The sequence below is a fragment of the Danio rerio genome, chromosome 7 (genome assembly GCF_049306965.1).
Source record: "Danio rerio strain Tuebingen ecotype United States chromosome 7, GRCz12tu, whole genome shotgun sequence".
In the NCBI taxonomy this organism is placed as follows: Eukaryota; Metazoa; Chordata; class Actinopteri; order Cypriniformes; family Danionidae; genus Danio; species Danio rerio.
Genome location: NC_133182.1, coordinates 33,889,665 through 33,909,944, shown reverse-complemented (window position 1 = coordinate 33,909,944; position 20,280 = coordinate 33,889,665). Strand labels below are relative to the sequence as shown.

Genomic DNA, 20,280 nt, shown 5'->3' with positions numbered 1-20,280 from the left:
AGTGAAGCACGTTCATACGCTGTTCGAGTAACTAAATAATTTAACTTATTTATTTTTTAATCAGAGAAAGTGCCAGGCACGGTTAAAAAGCAAGGATTTTGAAGTAATTTGTGATTAGTGATTAATGGAGACTGTGAACAGTTTCAAACGATTCAGTTGGACTTGGTGAACTGATTCACTAGGACGATCCAGGTAAATTGATTGATTCGTTCGCGAATCGGACATCACTATTTCCCACGAGGCTCAGCTCCGCGGCTGTCTTTTCAGTTGGAGATCCCACGGAGGTTGGCTTGGAGGCTCCGAGTTCAGTGGTAAGTTTTAGCCGTTTTTTCTAAAGAAATGTTTGATACAACGATAATAAATACTCTAACGTTATAATTACATTTAGCAAATAGTTTAAATATTTGTAAATGTTTGTGAGAAGTGTCGCACGGCGTCGAAGCTAACGTTAATTCATTTGAGCATGTTGTAAGGCCATTGGCTTATTTCGCACGTGGACCCTAAACATATCGAAAAGATAAGTTAAATGGCTATGATTTCAGATTAATACAGTTTTAATCCTCTCGCGACGAAATATTTAACGTTGTGTTTTAAAAATTAGTTTGTGACTATCACTGCGGGGTTTCCCGCCGTTGACTGCCCCTGAGGCAGCTGCATTTTGAAAATGCGCGTCCTTTAATGTTACACTTTGGTCGCACTTCGTTTTAAACGGCGAATTACAGCTTTTTTCCTTTTCTCTAACGATCCGTTCAACTGAATAACCCATATAACGTTAAGTTAGTGATGTCCGGCGTTGTGATGAAATATGTGACTCGTCGAAAATTGACCAGGTCGCGCTCTTCAGTAACATTTTCACTCGGGAACGTGCTTGTCTCATGCACGTGACTGTGAACGCGCAGACGTCTAAACCAAGCAAATAGCATCGAGCTGTGCTGTAAAGGATATTTTAAATTCTGGGATTCAGAAAACGGGTTTATGGAAAAACTTTAATGTTATATTTTGTTGTTGTCTGCTGGTAGACTGCTATAACTAAACATGAGTCGAAAAAATCCTATAGTTCATTACAAATGCCAATTACTGAGTTTAAATTACATGTGATACAGGTAGGATTAAGATAGAAGTGTTTTCCCTGTATAAACTTACTATAATGTTTAATAAATTGACATTTTGTGTCAAATTTATTTGTTTTCTAAAACATTGATGACCAGATATCTTTATACAGTTGGATGTCAATTGATTAGAATGTCATTAAAAAGGTGATTAATTTTACTAATACAAAATGTGACACTCAGTAATTAGCTTTTGTAATGAACTGTTTTTTTTTTTCAACTCAAATCTCACAACTAAATGTTTAGTTTTAGCAGTCTACCTGCAGACAACAACAAAATATCACGACTACATTAAAATTCTTCCATGAACCTGTTTTCTGAATCCCAGGATTTGAAACATTCTTTACAGCACCGCTCGACGCTATTTGCTTGATTTTTGTGTCTGCGCTTTCACAGTCACATGCATGAACGTCATGCACTTTGCCGAGTGAAAATTTTACTAAACGTCACACACGGGTCACAGTTTTCAACAAGTCACAGATTTCGGCACAACACCGGTTTATCAATGTGTTCTTTTGAATCACACTGTAAGCCTAATCAAACGAAAACTTTTTTTTTTTTTTCTTTAGCTACAATGCTCTTCAAAGTCATTTATGGAGGCAAAAAGAAGTTGATTAAGGTAGATGAAGTTGATTACAGCAGTCTAATAAAAGAAGGTAAGTTCTTAAATTATTGACTCCATTTTTGTTTTGACTGTTGCTGCAGGTGGAATGTCTTTTTTCAATTAATGTTATTTCTTTTAATACGTCAAGTCAAGAAGAAATTTTCCATCGAGCAAAAGGATCTGGTTTTGCAAGATGACACCGGTGTGGAGGTAGATGAAGATGTTTTCACTGACGTGCTGGAGGAGAGATCGCGTGATATACTTTGGAGAGTCATTGACCAAGATTCAGGCAAGTTTCTGTATGCAGGGCTTTCTGGTCCCATGCATTCAATGTTTAATAAACCACATCTGTTTGCCTTTTTTTCTAACTTTATAACAGGGCTCAAAATTAACCTTTTTGCTTGGTAGCACCGGTGCTCCTAATTTAGGCGCATCAGCCAAAATTTAGTCGCACCCACCAATTATGAGCACCGTTACTACAAGTTTTATACAAACATATTTATTGCATTTGAAATCAACAGTAATCAAACTAACAAGCAAAAAAAAATTAATAGATATGCAAGCGTAAGGAAAATATGTCTCAACGAAATCCAGTTATTACAAGAAAATACATTTTTATAACATAACTGAGTGACCAAAAGCATACACGGAGCGATCACTGGCCCTGCACGCACTGCTTGAATGAATCTGTTAATGGTATAACTGTGCTGTTCTCACAAGTGCTGTCTGATATTTCACTGATGCTTTTGACACTTACTGTACCTTATTATATGCATACGTCATGTTAATAGCAATACTGGTCTTTTTAGGAGTAGCAATGTTAGTTTACTCAGTGCAAGCCCGTTTGCGATGTTGTACGTGGTGTTAAATTTGACATAGCTGCCCCTTGCATGGCGGACAGCATCTGGCGATTTATATGAAGGATTAAACAGAAGCTGTCGTGCTATATGTGGCAAACAGTTACCTGAAAACTCCATCCCACAGACTTTTCATAGCGGACTTGAAGCCAATGGAAGTCTTCTACTCTTGGAAAAGTGTAGATGGTGGATTAACATTCAGCACATAGTCACTAGTAAGATGTGTCATTTATAACTTTAGATGCCATGGTTTCTAAAACAAAATCTGCCAGTGTTATCTTCATTCTCATCTTCAGCGCTTTACAGTTTTTCACGGTAGTAGCTCTCTCATCCGACGCCAGAAGGCAAGGCGCTGACTGAGTGATTGACAGCTGATATTAACCAATCATTCGCATTCAGTGCTAGAGCAGTGGTGGGCCAATAAGAAGAGCGTAAAGGTGGGGCAAGCATTACGGACTTGGCTTTGTTTACTGCAGCAAGTTGACATGACAATTGTTTTAAACCATTTCTGTGTGCTGCGTTTCAAGTGCAGACAAAGAGCTTAGAGATGCATTCTGCGTGAATGTCTCCCGAATCCGTGAATGTGGTGAACATTTTGCAGTAAAAACTGGTCGCACACAACAATTTTAAGCACTCGCAGAATTCCTCCCAAATATATTTTAAGGTTGCATAGATAAAATTTAGGCCGCATATGCGACCAAAATGGTCGCAATTTCGAGCCCTGTTATAATTATTTAAACTGGCCTCATATGTGGCGACAAGCTACAGTTCCATTAAAACGATATGTCAGATAACTTGTGCTTAAATTGTGAAATTGTTTTATCTAAAAATGTGTAAATCCTTAGTTATTCAATCATTCATGACTGAAATGTACTACTAAATTTAATATTTAAAAGTAAATCCTATTACTAAAATCAAATTAATGTATCTTTTTCATATTAATCTTCTGGGTTTTTCCTACATTGTGAAGCCTTATTTCATCAGTTTTGTAAGTGAACTGGCGACTGCACTTGTGACTGAGGGAGCGAGCAGCATCTTAAATACTGTTTTTGCTCTCTCTTGAGTCAAAAACAATTGATAGCCTACTATATTCGCAAGTTTGAAAGACCAATTCCATGTTTTATGTGATGCAAAGTTGTATGCTGAAAATCTCTGACATACCTTTTGGTTTTGTGATGTTAAACATTAAGAAGTTTGGCTTAGGGCAAATCTAATTTTAAAATTGCTTGGCACATCACTAGAATGCAGTACATATAACATGCTTTTTAATATTATTATTACTATTACTTTCAGAATGCACAGTCCTCGATTCTTGTAGCTCCCACTCAGACACACTAGTTCTCACCCCAAACCACACTGAAACTGATGACCGTGCTGGGCCAAGCATGAAGAGACCTCGTTTTGATGAAGCTTTTGAGGCTAAGCAGGTAATTTTTAAATTTCATGATGTACTAGTTGAAGTGTTTGGCAGTTTTTTCACATTTTTTTATTATGCAGACATTTTATTACTTTGTTTTTATTGTAGTTTGTCAGTGAAATTATGAAAGAAAAGGCAGGTGGACTTGCCGTTTTGGCCGAATATAATGAACATGGAAAACTCACAGATTCAACCCGGCGACAGTTAGTCAACATCGTTGTTGCATACATAACTGAAAAAGAAGGGTAGGTTTCAATCTAAAAATCATTGATACAATTTTTGTAATCAAACTGTTTTAGTGTTTTAACTTATTTTTCTTGTTCTTATAGTCGTGTCCCTTCCAAAGAAACAAAAACACGCTGTGCCTTGGGAATTGTAACTCTTTGCCCATCACTGAAGGATCCATACTCAAGAACTGGATATGTAAGAATTTAAAACTTATTATTATTCTACTGTACCTTATAGAAACATATTTTAGATTTTGTGGAACTATGTTACATTTCTAGTTCCCCTAATTGAATTAAATAAATTTTGTTGTATTCTTCATCAGTATTTTTTTAGTCTAGTGTAGTGACATGATCAGAAATTTTAAATGTTTGCATTTGATCTTATCAGCAGTCATTTTGTTTTTATTTAAGGAACATTTCTATGACCCCAAGAGCAATCAAGGATACATATCATGGCGTCTGAAAACAGTTTCACGCCGAAGCAAAAGCCAGAGCACAAGAAATGCCAGGTCAAGTGCAGCATCGGATGATGAAGGCAACGGAGGACCAACAGCTAACAGAGCCAACTGGAACTATTTGGAAAAGCAGCTCGATGGCGACCAATGCAAAGAAGCCATATCATTTATGAGTCATTGTGCTGACAAGGACCAGATTTTTGAGAAGATGAAATTAACATTCAAGCACAGACAGCAGCTTATTCATGATGCAGAGAAGTCCAGCACAGCTCTTTCAGTTTTTCCAAGATTTCTCGACACAAAGGGATTGGTAAGAGAAAGAGACAGATAATAGTATTTGGTTGAGATAAAATTAGGTAATATGCAAAAAGCATGGTGTGAATTTTTGTTATGTTTGTAATTGTTTTACAGGTTCTTCAAGACTTTGACATCAAATTTGGAACTGAAACCGCTTCCAGACTACTAGAACAATGGGACACTTTAAAGCCAAAGATCATCGCAGAGGCGAAAACGCTTAATTCAAACTTGTACCTAAACAGCCTGCTTGCAGCTGGCACTGGACAGAACCTGGAATGTGAATGGCAAGGTATTAAATGGTTTGTTATTTGTAAGTTTTTGGTTATTGTATTTGTTGTTGATCTACATGCTCTCTTTGTTCTTGCTTGCAGGATGGGACAGTGACATGTCCTGTCTTTTACTACTGGCTTTCCTTTTGCCACCTTCAGCAGGTGGTAGAAACAATTCAACAAAGATCAGCATTAAGGAGGCAATGGATCATGTTGTGCAGTTTCACAAGGTTTGCATGGAAACATTAGTGAGCTGTATTGTAGGTTACTTGTTTGTAAGAAAATCTGTTTTTCACCTGTTTCAGGCTTGTTGCAGTCTAACTGAATATGTTGAGAAGACTGAAGGCCTGCAACCACATCTCCTTGCAGTTGGCTCTGCAAAGAATGCCATTCATGAGTTCTACATTGTTCTGGATGGAAAACTTCTACCATGTCAGGCAAAGTCATCCCTTTCTGCTTTTGACGAACTGTTTAAAGCGTATTTTGTTTTTAGTGTGTCATACCCCCACTCCTTAAATGCAATGTTTACATTTGTTCAGACAACAATCTACAAGATTGGTTGTGGCACAGTTCGTGAAACCCCAAGGGTAAAGGACCTACGAGCCAAACTTCTGAATTAGCTCTCTTGACTGACTGAAAATGTTCCGCTGTTTTGCTTGTAAAGCGGTACATTTAACAATTAATGACCTCATTCGTCATCTAAAACTCATTCATGCTTATTATCCTGGGAAAAAATTGAACTTGAAATGTGCACAGAACAATTGCAAGCATAGCTTCATGACTTATGCCGGATTTCGAAAACACTTGAGTAGTGTTCATAGACATGAATTTCTAGACCAAGCAGAGACTGAAAATCAGACTGAAGATACTGAACCGTCACATTTAAATAATCATAATGAACAACAACCTGAGACACCACTCGGTGATAAAAGGAGGGTGATTGACACTCAAGAAATGTGTGCATCTATTGTTGCTAGATTGCAAAATAGTGGAGTAGCAACCAGTGTTGTAACTTCTGTAATATCGGACATGGAGGAACTGGTCCATGAAATACATTCTGATATTAAAAGTAAAGTAATGAATTTACTTCCAGCAAAGGATTTTGCAACACCATCCCAGGTAGATGACTGTTTTAGTAGTCTGAATAATCCATTCACAAATCTAAACACAGAACACAAATGGAAAAAATATTTCAAAGACAAATGGGCTGTTGTCGATCCTACTGAGATAAAGCTAGGTGTACGATTTGACAGTAGATTGAATAGAGTGACGAGGACTTATGATCAAGTTCCTGTAACCGACAAGTTCATTTACATTCCCCTTTTGAACACATTGCAGTTTATATTTAGGAATTCGGATATATGTAAACATATGACAAGTCCAAGTGCGAGTACATCTGTCTATAAAGATTTTTGTGATGGGGATTATTTTAAAAACCACCCACTTTACAGTAAACATAAAAATGCACTTCAGATACAGTTATACTATGATGATTTTGAATCTGCTAATCCGCTGGGCTCGAAGCAAGGCATTCATAAAATTGGAGTGATTTACTTTATTCTCAGGAACTTTCCACCCAAAATGAATTCAAGCTTAATGAACATACATTTATTGTCATTATTCTATGCACAGGATATTAAAAACTATGGATTTGATGCAATTTTGCGGCCCCTTGTTGAAGATTTAAAAGTCCTTGAAAGTTCTGGCATTCCAGTTCCTTTCTCCAAAGATCCCTTGTTTGGCACTATTGCACAGGTTACTGGCGACAACTTGGGAATGCACACAATTCTTGGTTTTATGGAATCTTTTAGTGCCCTTTACTTTTGTCGGTTCTGTTTAGTAGACAAAAAAACATCTCAGTCTGTTTTCAGTGAAGACGACACTAATATTACATTAAGAAACAAAGCGTTACAAGAACAGCACTATGCAGATTTGGTAGCTGACCCTAGCATTACTTCATCTTTTGGGGTTAAGCGTACATGTCTATTTAATGACTTAAAATACTTTCATATTTGTGACAACTACTCCCCTGATATAATGCACGACATCCTCGAGGGTGTTGGTCAGTATGAAATGAAGTTACTTCTTGAATATCTTTCTGGCATTATACCAAGACAAGACGTATGTAACAGAATCTATTCTTTCAATTATGGCTTTCTTGAAAGAAAAAACCGACCCACTAGATTAAATCTAGAGCAGACAGCTAATTCTATAGGTCTAAATGCCATTCAGACATTCTGTTTAATACGGAACATTCCTCTGATATTTGGAGACCTCATTGAAGAGGAAAATAATTACTGGCGTTTATTACTATTGTTGTTACAGATCATCAACATAGTGTTTTCTCCTGTGATAACAGAAGGCATGACCTACTATCTGAAACATCTAATTTTAGAACATCATCGTCTTTTTAAAGAGCTATATCCACAAAAGTCTTTGATTCCCAAGCATCATTTTATGCTACATTATCCACATTGTATACGCAAAATTGGTCCATTAGTACATGTATGGTCGATGCGTTGTGAAGCGAAACACAAGTTTTTTAAAAACAGCATAAAAAATTTTAAAAACCTCACCAAGTCTTTTGCTATAAAACACCAATATGCAATTGCGTATCATTGGGAAAGTTTACCCGTTAAAAATGTTGAATATGGACCTTTAAAAACTCTAGACCTTGATGATTTGCCATATCGTGACATTATTCTTAAAATGTATCCACATTTTTTGGACCGTGAGATCACAGTAACTTCATGGCTGAAATATTCAGGAACGGAATATCGTCATGATCTACTGGTGTTCAGTAAAATGGAGAAGGACTTACCAATTTTCAGTAAAATATGTGAAATTATTTTCATAGAGGACCAAAACCTTTTGGTAACTAAAGACGTTGAAACACTTGGATTTGTTGAGCATCTTCATGCATACCATGTAAGAGAAAATAACACTTTTGGTTTGTCAAGAGTTGAGGATCTTCCTTTTTTCAGACCATTTGACTTACAGGCATCATATGGATTTGAAGAACCATATTTGTATATTGTTCCAGTGCATTGTTTTGTGCACGAAAATATTTAATTAGCTTGCACTAATTTCTGATTGTTTAGCACGTAAGCTGAATGTATTTACAGATTTTATATTGAAGTCAGAATTGTGAGTTTTTAGCTTGTTCCTTTTTTTGTGGCAGAAATGAGCTTAGTCTATGGGCACTTTCATGTTTGCACTTTATGAAATAAGTATATGTTGTTTCAGGTAACCTCAGGTTTATGAGTTTTCTACGAGTTACAAAACAACAAGTTATATGATTTCTATGAGTTACAAAAAACGAGTTATGATATTTCTATGAGTTACAAAATGAGTTATATGATATTTCTATGACTTGCAAAACAAGGAGTTTTTAAACAATGGTCTTTTTTATTGCGCATGTGTTAATTCTATTTTCTTGCACTTGTGGAAACAGATTTTCTAAAGTTTGTTAAAAAAAATTGAAATATGTCGTTGCATTTTTAAATGCAGAGTTGAATGTATTGAAAATATTTCTAAAGTTTAATGAACATTTAATAAACAATTTTCAACATATTTGATCACTGTTATCTGTCACACCCACCAATTGATAATTAGGAAATAAAGGTAATATATTGACACTTTGAAGGGTACCACGCACTCCAGTTTGATGTTAAAATAAACTCTTACAGTGTTAAAATGAACACTGAGTAATGTACACATTTTATATATTAACACTTTGAAGGGTAGCAAACACTCTAGTTTGATGTTAGAATAAACTCTTACGGTGTTAAAATGAACACTGAGTAATGTACAAATTTTCTACATTAACACTTAGGAGGGTAACAACCACTCCGGTTTGATGTTAAAATAAACTCTTACAGTGTTAAAATGAACACTGAGTAATGTACAAATTTAGTATATTAACACTTTAAAGGGTAACAAACACTAGTTTGATGTAAGAATAAACTCTTACGGTGTTAAAATGAACACTGAGTAATGTACAAATTTTATGTATTAACACTTTGGAGGGTAACAACCACTCCGGTTTGATGTTAGAATAAACTCTTATGGTGTTAAAATAAACTCTTTGAGTAATGTACAAATTTTACACTTTAGAAAGTGTTATTTTAACTCCAAAATGGAGGGAGTCATATGTACACCCAAGGAGTGTTAAATTAAACTCAAATTGAGTTAAATGTACACTCATTTTTTTGCTGTGTGATGTCCTTTTTTTGGTCTCATTTTTACATTTGACATTTACAAACAAACATGCAGACATGCACTCTTGACTTTTTTTTCCCTTACATGTGCCTCAAAATCATCTCCATTCTTCAAAAATCATCTTAATTGTATCATTTTGTTTTTTATGTTTCTTTACTACGCCACATGATCATTTCCTTTTTTCTTTTGCTATTCTCGTGGCATTTTACTAAGGCGTAGATGAGGTAACTGAGGTCGAACAAATATTCTTCTAATGCAGTATTATGTGGACTATTGAATTTCTGGAATGCTGCAGGCTTGTTTTGCAATCAGCTCTTTTTTTCTTCTTTTCTTGAAGTATTGATGCAAGTTTGGGTGGGACACTGAAGAAATCACAGAGGGATTGACAATAGCTAGGGTTACATTGTTGACATTTGATTCTCCAAAGCTAATGGACAAAAGGTTAATAATGAGATCAAAGCCACAATTCATGCTTTGATTGTCGTTTTTTTTAAATCATGATATATCAATTAGTAGTTTTCTAAGTCTTATAAGAAGGTTGGTTAAGTTGATGTGTTTGTATATATGAATAAAAGGATTGCAGGAACAGCAGTTAGTCCGTTAGGGGGCTCCAGTGTTATTGTTGGAGAGAGAATTTAAATATGTGAGAGAAAGTGCTGCTGTCACGCTGTGCTTTTTTCTGCCACAGACCAGAATCCACAGAAATGGGGGCAGGCAAGGTCACTGTAATGTAATGCCAAGAATCCAAAGCATTCCCCACCATGACTGTTTTTATTAAAGAGACCACTTCCTTTTCTTTTTAATATCTTCTGAGATCTTTTGCTTCTCTTTCTTTTTTTACTCTCTTCCATCTTATACCAGTTTAATCAAACAAAAGAGTGTTAATTTGTCTCTTCTATCCAGCTATTCCATGTTTTTGTAATTTTTAGGATTGTTTTTTCTTTGATCAGCAAACAAAAAATCAAATCTTTAGAAATATCAGAGCAGCAAGAGCTCAAATTTATGGCAATTCTTTAATGATTTTAAAAGCATGCTCATTTTGGAAAATCTTCATTAAATTTTTAATAAATGTGAGTTGCAGAGACTGTTTATTTTGGCTCCTTGACATGGGAAGAGGGAGCGTATTTAATTTAGTTTGAAATAACAATCGAAAGAGGGGGTGACTGTGTGAGAAAGTTACTGTGGGAGTTAGACAGTCTGGTATTGGTCCTCATTCATCAGAGCACTGATAGGACTCTGCTTTGGTGGAATGAGATGCCTCTTGATAGAGATGTTGGACGGCCCGGCGCCGACCATCTGAGGATGAACTCTGAACTGAAGGCTTCCAAATGTAGAATCCACTAAGATATGCTGTACCACCCACAGGCTCTGTCCATCCCGTCTGATGGAATGATGAATAAGGCATCTGATCTGACTGCATTCAGTCTGGCTGGATGTTTATCTTGTGCAATGCACTCATTCCAAGTTGCTCTTGTTACTCTTTGAAAATTGATCTTAAATGATACAGGATGTATTTTTATTTCATGTAAATGTTCTTTTTTGAGGTTTTAGTTCATCGAATAAATGATGCACTTGATCTAAAATTGATAAAATGAATTGTTTAAGCAACAAATCGGCATGTAGGGAGGTTGACTGAGAATAGATTACTAGAACAATTTCTAAAGGATTATTATGTGAAGCTGACGACTGGAGTAATGATACTGTAAATTCAGCTTTACATTCACATGAATGAAGATATTTGATATCTAATTACATACTGTAGGAAATTATAACATTAATAGTAATAATAATAAATATAAAGATTAAAAATGTTTTTAAATAAATAGTTTTTAAAAATGATTGTGATTGTAAAATACATAAAATTAATGTATTCTTTTTGAGAAAAAGGCTGTATTCATGCTTGCGTTTTTGTTTTCATGATTCCTTAGACCAAAAATGAAAGTTATGCCTTTAGTGCAGCTCAAGTTATGTCAGCACTGAGCAGTACTGTTTGGTATGATATGCATTTATGCTCATTTCCACTGTCAGATTTCCACTGTGCAGCTCTACAAGTCCCAAAACAAGCAAGCCAGTTGCGACTGGTGAGAAACAAAGTGTACCACTAATTCGGGACCCCTTCGTTATGGTATCTAGCACTAAAAGGTCGGTGCTGCAAAGGACTTGTGAATGGTCTGTATGGTTTTCCTTTTTAAACAGAGAATGACATTCGTTGCTTTTTTTGTATGCAAAAACTACCAAGTACTGTTACTACGGACAGTGGAAATGCAAGCCAGATCAAGGACCCGTACCAAACCACACCTTACTGTATATTGAACCGTTCCTTGGAAACAATCCATGCAATGAATCTCCACTAGGGTTCGGCGATATCGACCAATTTTTCATCGTACGATGGCATTGTTGTCAAATGCGGCTGTGAATACATTGTTTATGAATAATTAATTTATATCAAATTCATTATTTGTAGCCTACCGTTAGAGGTCTGCATTCACGTGGCTGTGCATGTGTGTGAATAAGAGAGAGCGTGATGCTGTTAAATTGTGTGTGTGTGTGTGTGTTTGTTTAAACAGACAGTTTGTATAGGCTGTCAGGACTCTGTATAGCTGGGTGGTTTTTGGTTAGCAGGAACGGGCGCGGTGGGTTAAAAAAGTGGCGGGTTGGGCAACGGGACAACAAATGCTGAACATAAGCAGGAGCAGTTAGGTTAGGACTAAAACTTGCCAGGAGCGGGATTCAAAATTTAGTTCCGCGTAGATCTTTACCTATCTCATATCCTGTTAATTATTGGAACCAAACATGCCAAGTGTGATCACTCACACGCTATGAGACATCTTTTTCAGATTATTTGTGTTTGGGGGTGGGGGGTGGGAGGTTTAATTAATTAATATCCAGTAATTGGGTTATTTTGTTGCAAGTTGCAATACAGAGAGGAGACTAGCAGTGAGAAAATGTTTGTTTTTAATTAATGGAGAATAATCTTGCCCTCTGACATACTTTTTGAAAACTCCTGTCAAGTGTTTGCATGTTATCCAAAAATGAGCACGGCAAAGTGATGTTAATTTTTCATTCCTCTCTTATATGTTGATATTCTCCGAGTGTCTGCAGAATAATGAGCACTCCGTTTTCCCAGACACGTCTCGCTTTTAGTTTTAATTGAGTAGCTTTTTGACAGATGGTCAAGGACTTGAATATTTATAAAAGACTGAGGAGGTTACACTTTAATGGTTAATGTGCTGCTGAAATATCACTGGATTCTTCCATGTGGCTTTTAGGATGCGCAGTGGGATGAAATCTGAGCATGACAGCAGAAATCTGATCTAGCTCTTCCCCGGCTGTCGGAAGTAGAGGAAAATAGCAGGGAAGTGTCTGACCATTGGGTCAAAGGGCAGGTCAGACATTTGTGATCAAACAGCTGGACGAGACCCAAATGTGTGTTTGTGTTCTTGTCTGGCTCCGTCTCATGTTTGCTGAATTTTTTGTCGTTCATAAAGAGTGTGACAGAAGACGGTGATAAAGTGGTTCGAATTTAATACAATGCAGTGTTATAATTGATGCTAAAAAAGATTTCAGATGTTTTTGTTTGGCCCTTGTTTTTTGTAGGGATTTCATCAGGATTATTGTATTATCAGTGGAAATGCAAATATTAGTGACTTTTTACAATCCTCACTTCCTACTGGCAATGTTAAGGTTTAGGCAGAGTAAATTTTGTAATGCTTGTCTATTATATTTGGATGTAATTTTCAGCGATTTCTCAGGTCAACATTGATATTGATTTTTGAAATAATACATTGAGTAAACTTAAGTTCAGACACTTTTCTTTTTGTGATGAGTATTATTGTTTTATTAGTATAACTAGCAGCAGCTGTTGAGAGATTTATTATAATTATTTATTATGTATAAAAAAGGTCTCATGCATTGGTCCTGTATATTAGTACAAATACATGTTCATTCAGTCAATAGATCTTTATGTTTAAAGCTTCAGTAGGTAGATATTTTTATATTTTCATATTATTTAATTGTATTGATTAATATTCTTTTTTTCAACTTATTCTTATTCATTTTAATCATTTAAATGTATTTACCCATTCATTTATTCAATTTTTTTCTAATTTTCATTAAATTAAATTTACAAAATTCTTTGAATATATATATTCTTGTAGGTATTTGTTCTTTTTATTAATTTCATTTTTGTAGGTATTTATTTTTTTTATTGCATATTTTTAGCATATTTAAAAAATATATATATTTCATTTTGGGATGGTGCAGTGTGCTGTCGCCTCACAGCAAGAAGGTCACTGGTTTGAGCCTCAGCTGGGTCAGTTGGCATTTCTGTGTGGAGTGTGCATGTGCTCCCCGAATTCACGTGGGCTTTTTCCAGGTACTCCGGTTTGCCCCACAGGTCCAAAGACATGCGCTATAGGCAAATTGTCTTGACTAAATTTGATGTAGTATGTGTGAATGAGAATGTATGGGTGTTTCTCAGTAAGAGATTGAAGCTCGAAGGGTATCTGCTGCGTAAAACAGTAAACTGGATAAATTGAGGGTTTATTATGCTGTAGCAACCCCTGATTAATAAAGGAACTAAGCTGAAAATAAAATAAATTAATGAATATTACATTTTTAACGGCCTTTAATTTTTTTCTGCATTATTAAAATGATTTATTTGTGCATTTATTCTCTCATTCCTTGTGATCCATATAAATCCCTTTTAATTATGTTTACATTTAATGTGTTATTACAGCATTTTGTCCTAGAAGTAATTATGACCAATTAACCATTGTTGTTGTATCCTCACCCCGCCACCATACTGATATATCTGACATTGTTATTACAGAAACCCTTTACAATAAGGTTCAATTAATCTATTTATTGACATGAACTGACATTGATCAATACTTATTATATAATCGTTGATACGACACTTCGCCAAATATGAAGTGTTGCATCCGGTTAAATGTGTACGTGCCTTTTCCTTCAAACAATAGTGGAGTGCAGGGATCATGTGATTGATCATGACATCAAGATTACTATCACTGAGAAATGGTCAGTGATGTGGCTTTGGAAATAAAGGGTTAAAGTTCACTTTCACAACAATACCACAGTACAGCCAACTTAGTTCTGTGTTTGTTCCTGTAATTTTCTGATGATTGATACAATAATACCCTGCGACACAGAATTTGCTGGTCATTTGTTATTAGAGGAAGGATCCGCAGAGCCTATTAATGTGGGACTTTGTCAGACTTGGACAGGGACTTTGTCAGTAACTGCTACACAGTTTATATGGATCAGTTTCTTTTTCCGCATCAGAAATGTGGTTAAAATTGTTACCTCGTTTTCTGTAGTTGGGAAAATGCATTTAATTTTGTATTGTAACTTGTTATCGATCCGCACGGCTTGTAATGACTTATCTGTCATAGATCAGTGCTTATAATGTATCTCTCCATTTAAATCTGTGGGCTATTTCACATATAACCATGTTGAAAATGTGACGTGTGCTGCTTTTTTTAACCAGTTAAATGTGTTTTGTGCTTGCGATTTCCTGCTGTTTGTCGTTGTTATGGCCACCATTAGCTGTTTCTCTACACACTTGATTCAATCAGTTTTCAAAATAGTTCAACTTTTGCCACTGTATGGAATAATACTGAATGTATGTCATTGTTATTACATAGGGTTAGGGTTAACGATATAGTAATATGCTGGTTTTTAACTGCTTTGCTTTAATGCACTTGCATTCAAATCTGCCTGTTGTTGGAGACCACAAAACCAAAATACGACCTTTTATAATGCAAAATAGGGGCTCTTTAATGCATTATTAAAGTGCAAAGTTATGCTTGTTGACATTAGTTAATTCTCTGTGAGTTAACATGAACGTATAATAGACTTTGACTTATTTTCGTTAACTATAGTCAAGAAAGATGAATAAATAATGTAAAGAATTGTTCATGTTAGTAAATGCATTACCAATAGCAAGCTTATCGAATAGTGTTATTGTTATTACTTGCAGAGTTGCAGTTCATGACGTTAACTGGTGGTGTTAGAGCTGCTAGCCTATAGTAATAACTGATGATGTGTGAGAAATGGATACACCCAAAGTCCATTTAACTGTTGTCCTAGCAACTGTATGTCTTGCCAGTCATAATAATGGGCATGTCAGTGGGCATAAGCTAATCTCAGAAAATAGCTGTCTCCCTTTAACAATAGTGTACTGTATATGTATAAACACATCATATTCCAGTAGTTTCTATCTGCCTTTCTTTAGCTTACTGACACACTTCGCTGAGATCATCAAGATGCCTTTTGGAAGGCTCGCTGCCCTAATTAAAGAGTCAGTTTAGCACTGCACTTAACAACAAACACTGGACCTGAGCATTTAGCAGCTTAGACCTTTAGATAGTCTTTAGTTAACTACAGAGTGAGCAGTAATGGCAGGTTAGACCCAGAGTCTCAATCCACCGCTAGACACTCACTGGAGAGTTGATTAAATAATATCTCTTGATGGCACATAATTTCTATGTCAGATGTAAATGCACAGGAGAAAGCTTCTGTAAAAATAAATGATGAAAATGTTTTTTTTTTTACTGCAATATTCATAAGTTTTCGTATTATTTATTTAATTTTTAAACTTTAAAACAGCAGGGTTGTTGTCACATCTATTTCACCCAGATGTAGGTGAAATATTTTTTAACACAACAATTGGATTTGCCAATATTTTACCCAAATTTGGGTTAATGATATCCAGCATTTAAGGATGTTTATAGTCATTTTCATGACGTTTAATGTGCCCTTTAATTAAAATTTTTTTTTACATCTCTTTTAGATGTTTATAATGCAGGGGTAGCCAAACTCGCTCCTGGAGGGCCAGTGTCCTGCATAGATTAGCTCCAACTTCCTTCATCACACTTGCCTATAAAATTCAATGGCTGTAGTCAAAACTGGACGTCCATAATATATAGTACGCTAAAATCAGTATGCGAGCTGAGTAGTACAGTATGTTCGAATTCATAAAATTAGAAAATTTAGTATGCGAGAAGTACCCAGATGTCCTACTACTTCCAGCGAGATTCTGAAGTGTGCATCTCAAGCATACTGAGCTATCCCATGATGCCCCGTGAGAGAATTCATGAATGGTAGTGAAGCAACGCAACTGACTTGGGTAGGTCATGGGACCATGACAAAATGGTGGATGTAGTACGTCTAAGTTCTGTTCATACTACTGACATTCATACTGTATAGAACATAATTTTCATTACACCGAGTAGTCTGTTTAAATTCAAATGCAGTACCTACTGATTAGTAGGCGGTTTCGGACACAACCTCTAGCTAGAAAGAGCTTAATTAGCTGGTTCAGGTGTGTTTAATTTGGGTTGGAACTAAAATATGCAAGACATCGGCCTTCCAGGACCGAGTTTGGGCAAACCTGATATAATGTATTTTCACTACAGATATTTTCATTCTTAGTTTCTGTTTATACATTTTAGTCGATCTTCATTTAATCTTTTTTTTTTTTTTTTTTTTTTTTTTTTAACATCAGTTTTTATTTATTTTTTTAAATGCATTTTAATATTTCAAATAATTTTCAGTTATTTGGCAAGAAACATTTCTAAAGTTAAGACCAAATTTTTTTTATTGTATTTGTATAAAGTTTTCTTTCCTTTTTATTAAGTTAATTCTTTTTACATTTTGTTTCAGTCATTTCCGTACATTTTATTTTAGTTAATTACAAGACAAATTTTCTATTTTTATTTTTTGTGATAAATTATGCTTATGGACAGCATGGTGGCTCAGTGGATAGCACTGTCGCTTCACAGCAGGAAGTTTGTTGGTTTGAGTCCCGGCTGGGTCAGTTGGCGTTTCTGTGTGGAGTTTACATGTTCTACCCGTGTTACGTTGGTTTCCACAATGTTGACGACCATGTTGTTTTATGTTTGATTGTTCAATTTTTATTGCATTTTAACTTTACACTAAGATAATGCAGAAGTAAAAAAACAATAAAAAAACTTCTCAGTATTTTACATCAATATTTATGACCTCGCTTCTTATTCATCAATCAACACATTTCTAACTCCAACATTTTTATTTTTGCTCTGTGATATTTATATATGCTTGTAATTTATATTATTTTATGCTGATGTGCTGCATAGAGACTTAATCACCCCAATTGAAATTGTTCCAAATATTTTTTTATTAGTTATTCAAGTCATCAGGTGATATTCTATTCATGTTGCAATATATATTGCAGCAAAATAAAATATCGCAATATCCAATTTTTCCAATATGAAGCAACCCTACCGTGTATGAGTGCGTGTAGGCATGGGCCGGTATAAGATTCTGATAGTTTGATAACCTTGGATAAAAATATCACAGTCTCAAGGTATTGTCATTACTGCTCCTAAAATATATTCTTTTTAAATATCTGGGTAAAAAACAAAAACTTTTCCCTTTTAAATGCAATATATTTTATTTTGAGACACATTTAAAATATTTTGGAGCAGTAAACATGTCAGGCTAAATGAATTATTGACTTTAGCAGTCTTCATTTGTTTAAATATAAATTTAATAAAAATGACATCTTTTCTGCTTGAGATACTGTTGCCCTAAAAACAGCAAAAATTGTAAATAAAAAATCTTACACATACCTTAGAAACAGTATTGCAGAAAATTTTTATGGTTTTAAAACCTTGACTTTATCAAACCGCGGTATACCGTGAAAACGGTTATCGTCCCATGCCTAAGTGTGAATGTGAGAGTGTATGGGTGTTTCCCAAAACTTAGTTGCAGCTAGAAGGGCATCCGCTACGTAAAACATATGTCAGAATAATTGGCAGTTTATTCCGCTGTGGCAATAAACAGAGACTAAGCTAAAGGAAAATAAGTGAATGAAGGAATTTTATGTTTTTCAATTTTATGCATTAGTTAACAAATGTTTGAGTTGACAGTTACAAAACTGATGTAGGAATTTGTATCCAATGAAAACCAGTTTGCCATGCATTAAATATTTTGATTCCTTTAAAAATATGACCCAAGATAATAACCCTCTTGCGTATGCTTTTACTGTACATTATTTTTCTGTCATTATTTAATATTGGGTCCGCATTTTCTGCTTCAGGCTTGTGATATCCAGCTGTTTTTTAATGGTGAAATTAGTGATATTGGTATGCTGAACCCACCTTGAGCAATCCCACTCAGTACGGTTGCATGAGAGGGTGAAGTGTGCCTCCAGAACTTTCTAAATCCAGCATGACCGGGGGTATAGATTCAAGAGCGACCCATCCATCTGTGGCTAAAGAAGCACTAAATCAGACCTGTTGATGTGTGGACGGCATTTCATCGCTCTGATAGGAAGAAAGTTTTTTTTCTGGTTAAAAAGAGTGGAAAAATTAGCAGAACAGGTACACATATAATGTGATGACCTGATATTTAGATGTCCTTGTGGGAAACAGCGCAGATAAATCTGTTGAGTGAGTTGTTGTGCAGATTTCAGCTTATGCCATTAATAATTCATAGCTGTCAACATGTGGCCCTGAGCTAGCGCGGGTTAGCAGTTAAAGTGCTGACACAATTCTCATTTTTTGTTTACACTGAGGCACATTCTTGATGGAGCTTTGTCACACCCCATAATAGCTGCTTGGTTTTCCCCAGTCTTTTATTTCCGCTCTGTTATCTTCGTATATCTGGACGCCAGTATCTATAGCTTTTCTATGCATGTCTTGATTTATGGCCGTGTACGTTTGCTGTTGCCAGGCAAGACTTTGGGTGGGTGTGTATGTTGGGATGAGGGATAGAGTTTCATTTTTACAAGGTGTTGACATGAGTTATAACACATACAGTCACCCAGACTGCCCGGCAGCCAAGTTTCAACCCAGATATATTGTCCAAATGGAGAGCTTATCGCTTCATACCTCATTGGTCTTGTTAACCTGCTTGTTGGAGGGAGAGAAAAAACACTGAGTGTGTGTTTGTTGATTTCATTGGTATGTTACATCAGCCCAAGAAACCCGACACACCCAGTTACTGAACTTTTATAAACAAACCAACCTGTTTGCACCTGTTCCTTGTATGCAAATGAATTACGCTGGTGCATTACACAAACACAGACACACACATTCATGATCCCAGAGTTTAAGAGTATTAAGTTGGACTAAATAAAACCAATAATAGGTTGTGTCATGATTTATTTTTATTTTTGCACAGATTTTTGTAGATTAAATTTATACTGATGCGAATATAGTTTAATAGTAAGTGTTTAAATGTGTCCTTAAAGGCATCTTTTATTATAAAAATTAGGAACTTTGACTTTGCTCATCCTCAAAATGTTTTAAACCCACATGAGATAAAGATCTTTATTATGAAATAAAGGTGTGTTTGTTTGTGTAATAGAATTCAAGCAGCAAATTTTTAGTTCATTATAGTTCATTCTGATACTGTATATTTCAAAAATGTTTTTTCTTCATGATCCACTGAGTAAAATTATGATGTGAGCGTGGATAGTGCTTTCAGAATTTATCTTATGACTACTGTATTCTTTTAATGATTTGAAGCTATGGCAAGTGTAATGCCAACCTGAATAATGCCAGTTTCATTTAGGCCCTCTCTGAACTGCTGTATTTTTGTTTTGTTTTGACAGATATTTTGATTCATGATTTAATTTTGTAGTCAAGCTTCAGCTCAATAATCTGTATTGTAGCTTCTCACTGCTAAAATGCAGTGTGTTACTTTAAAAAAGCAATTGAAAAGATATTAACTTCAACATTTATTTAAATTAGTTTTTTTAAATATTCAGTAATTAAACACTTTTTTTTTTCTCTAAAGCAAGCAGTAAGCTCAAAG

At 35.3% G+C, this 20,280-nt stretch overlaps 2 protein-coding genes across 2 annotated transcripts in view; both read left to right on the top strand.

Annotated features, from left to right (window-relative positions):
- The window catches only part of uacab (uveal autoantigen with coiled-coil domains and ankyrin repeats b), a 73,189-nt gene that overhangs the window by 19,845 nt on the left and 33,064 nt on the right, over positions 1 to 20,280 (top strand). The window lies entirely within an intron of this gene.
- Positions 255 to 8,808, top strand: LOC101885582 (uncharacterized). Its single transcript, XM_005169493.6, has 10 exons — positions 255 to 311; positions 1,679 to 1,765; positions 1,862 to 2,002; positions 3,864 to 3,997; positions 4,096 to 4,232; positions 4,317 to 4,410; positions 4,626 to 4,979; positions 5,081 to 5,255; positions 5,338 to 5,465; positions 5,541 to 8,808. Exons 2-10 carry the CDS (start codon positions 1,684 to 1,686, stop codon positions 5,853 to 5,855), a joined length of 1,560 nt encoding a protein of 519 aa, XP_005169550.2. The 5' UTR covers positions 255 to 311; positions 1,679 to 1,683; the 3' UTR covers positions 5,856 to 8,808.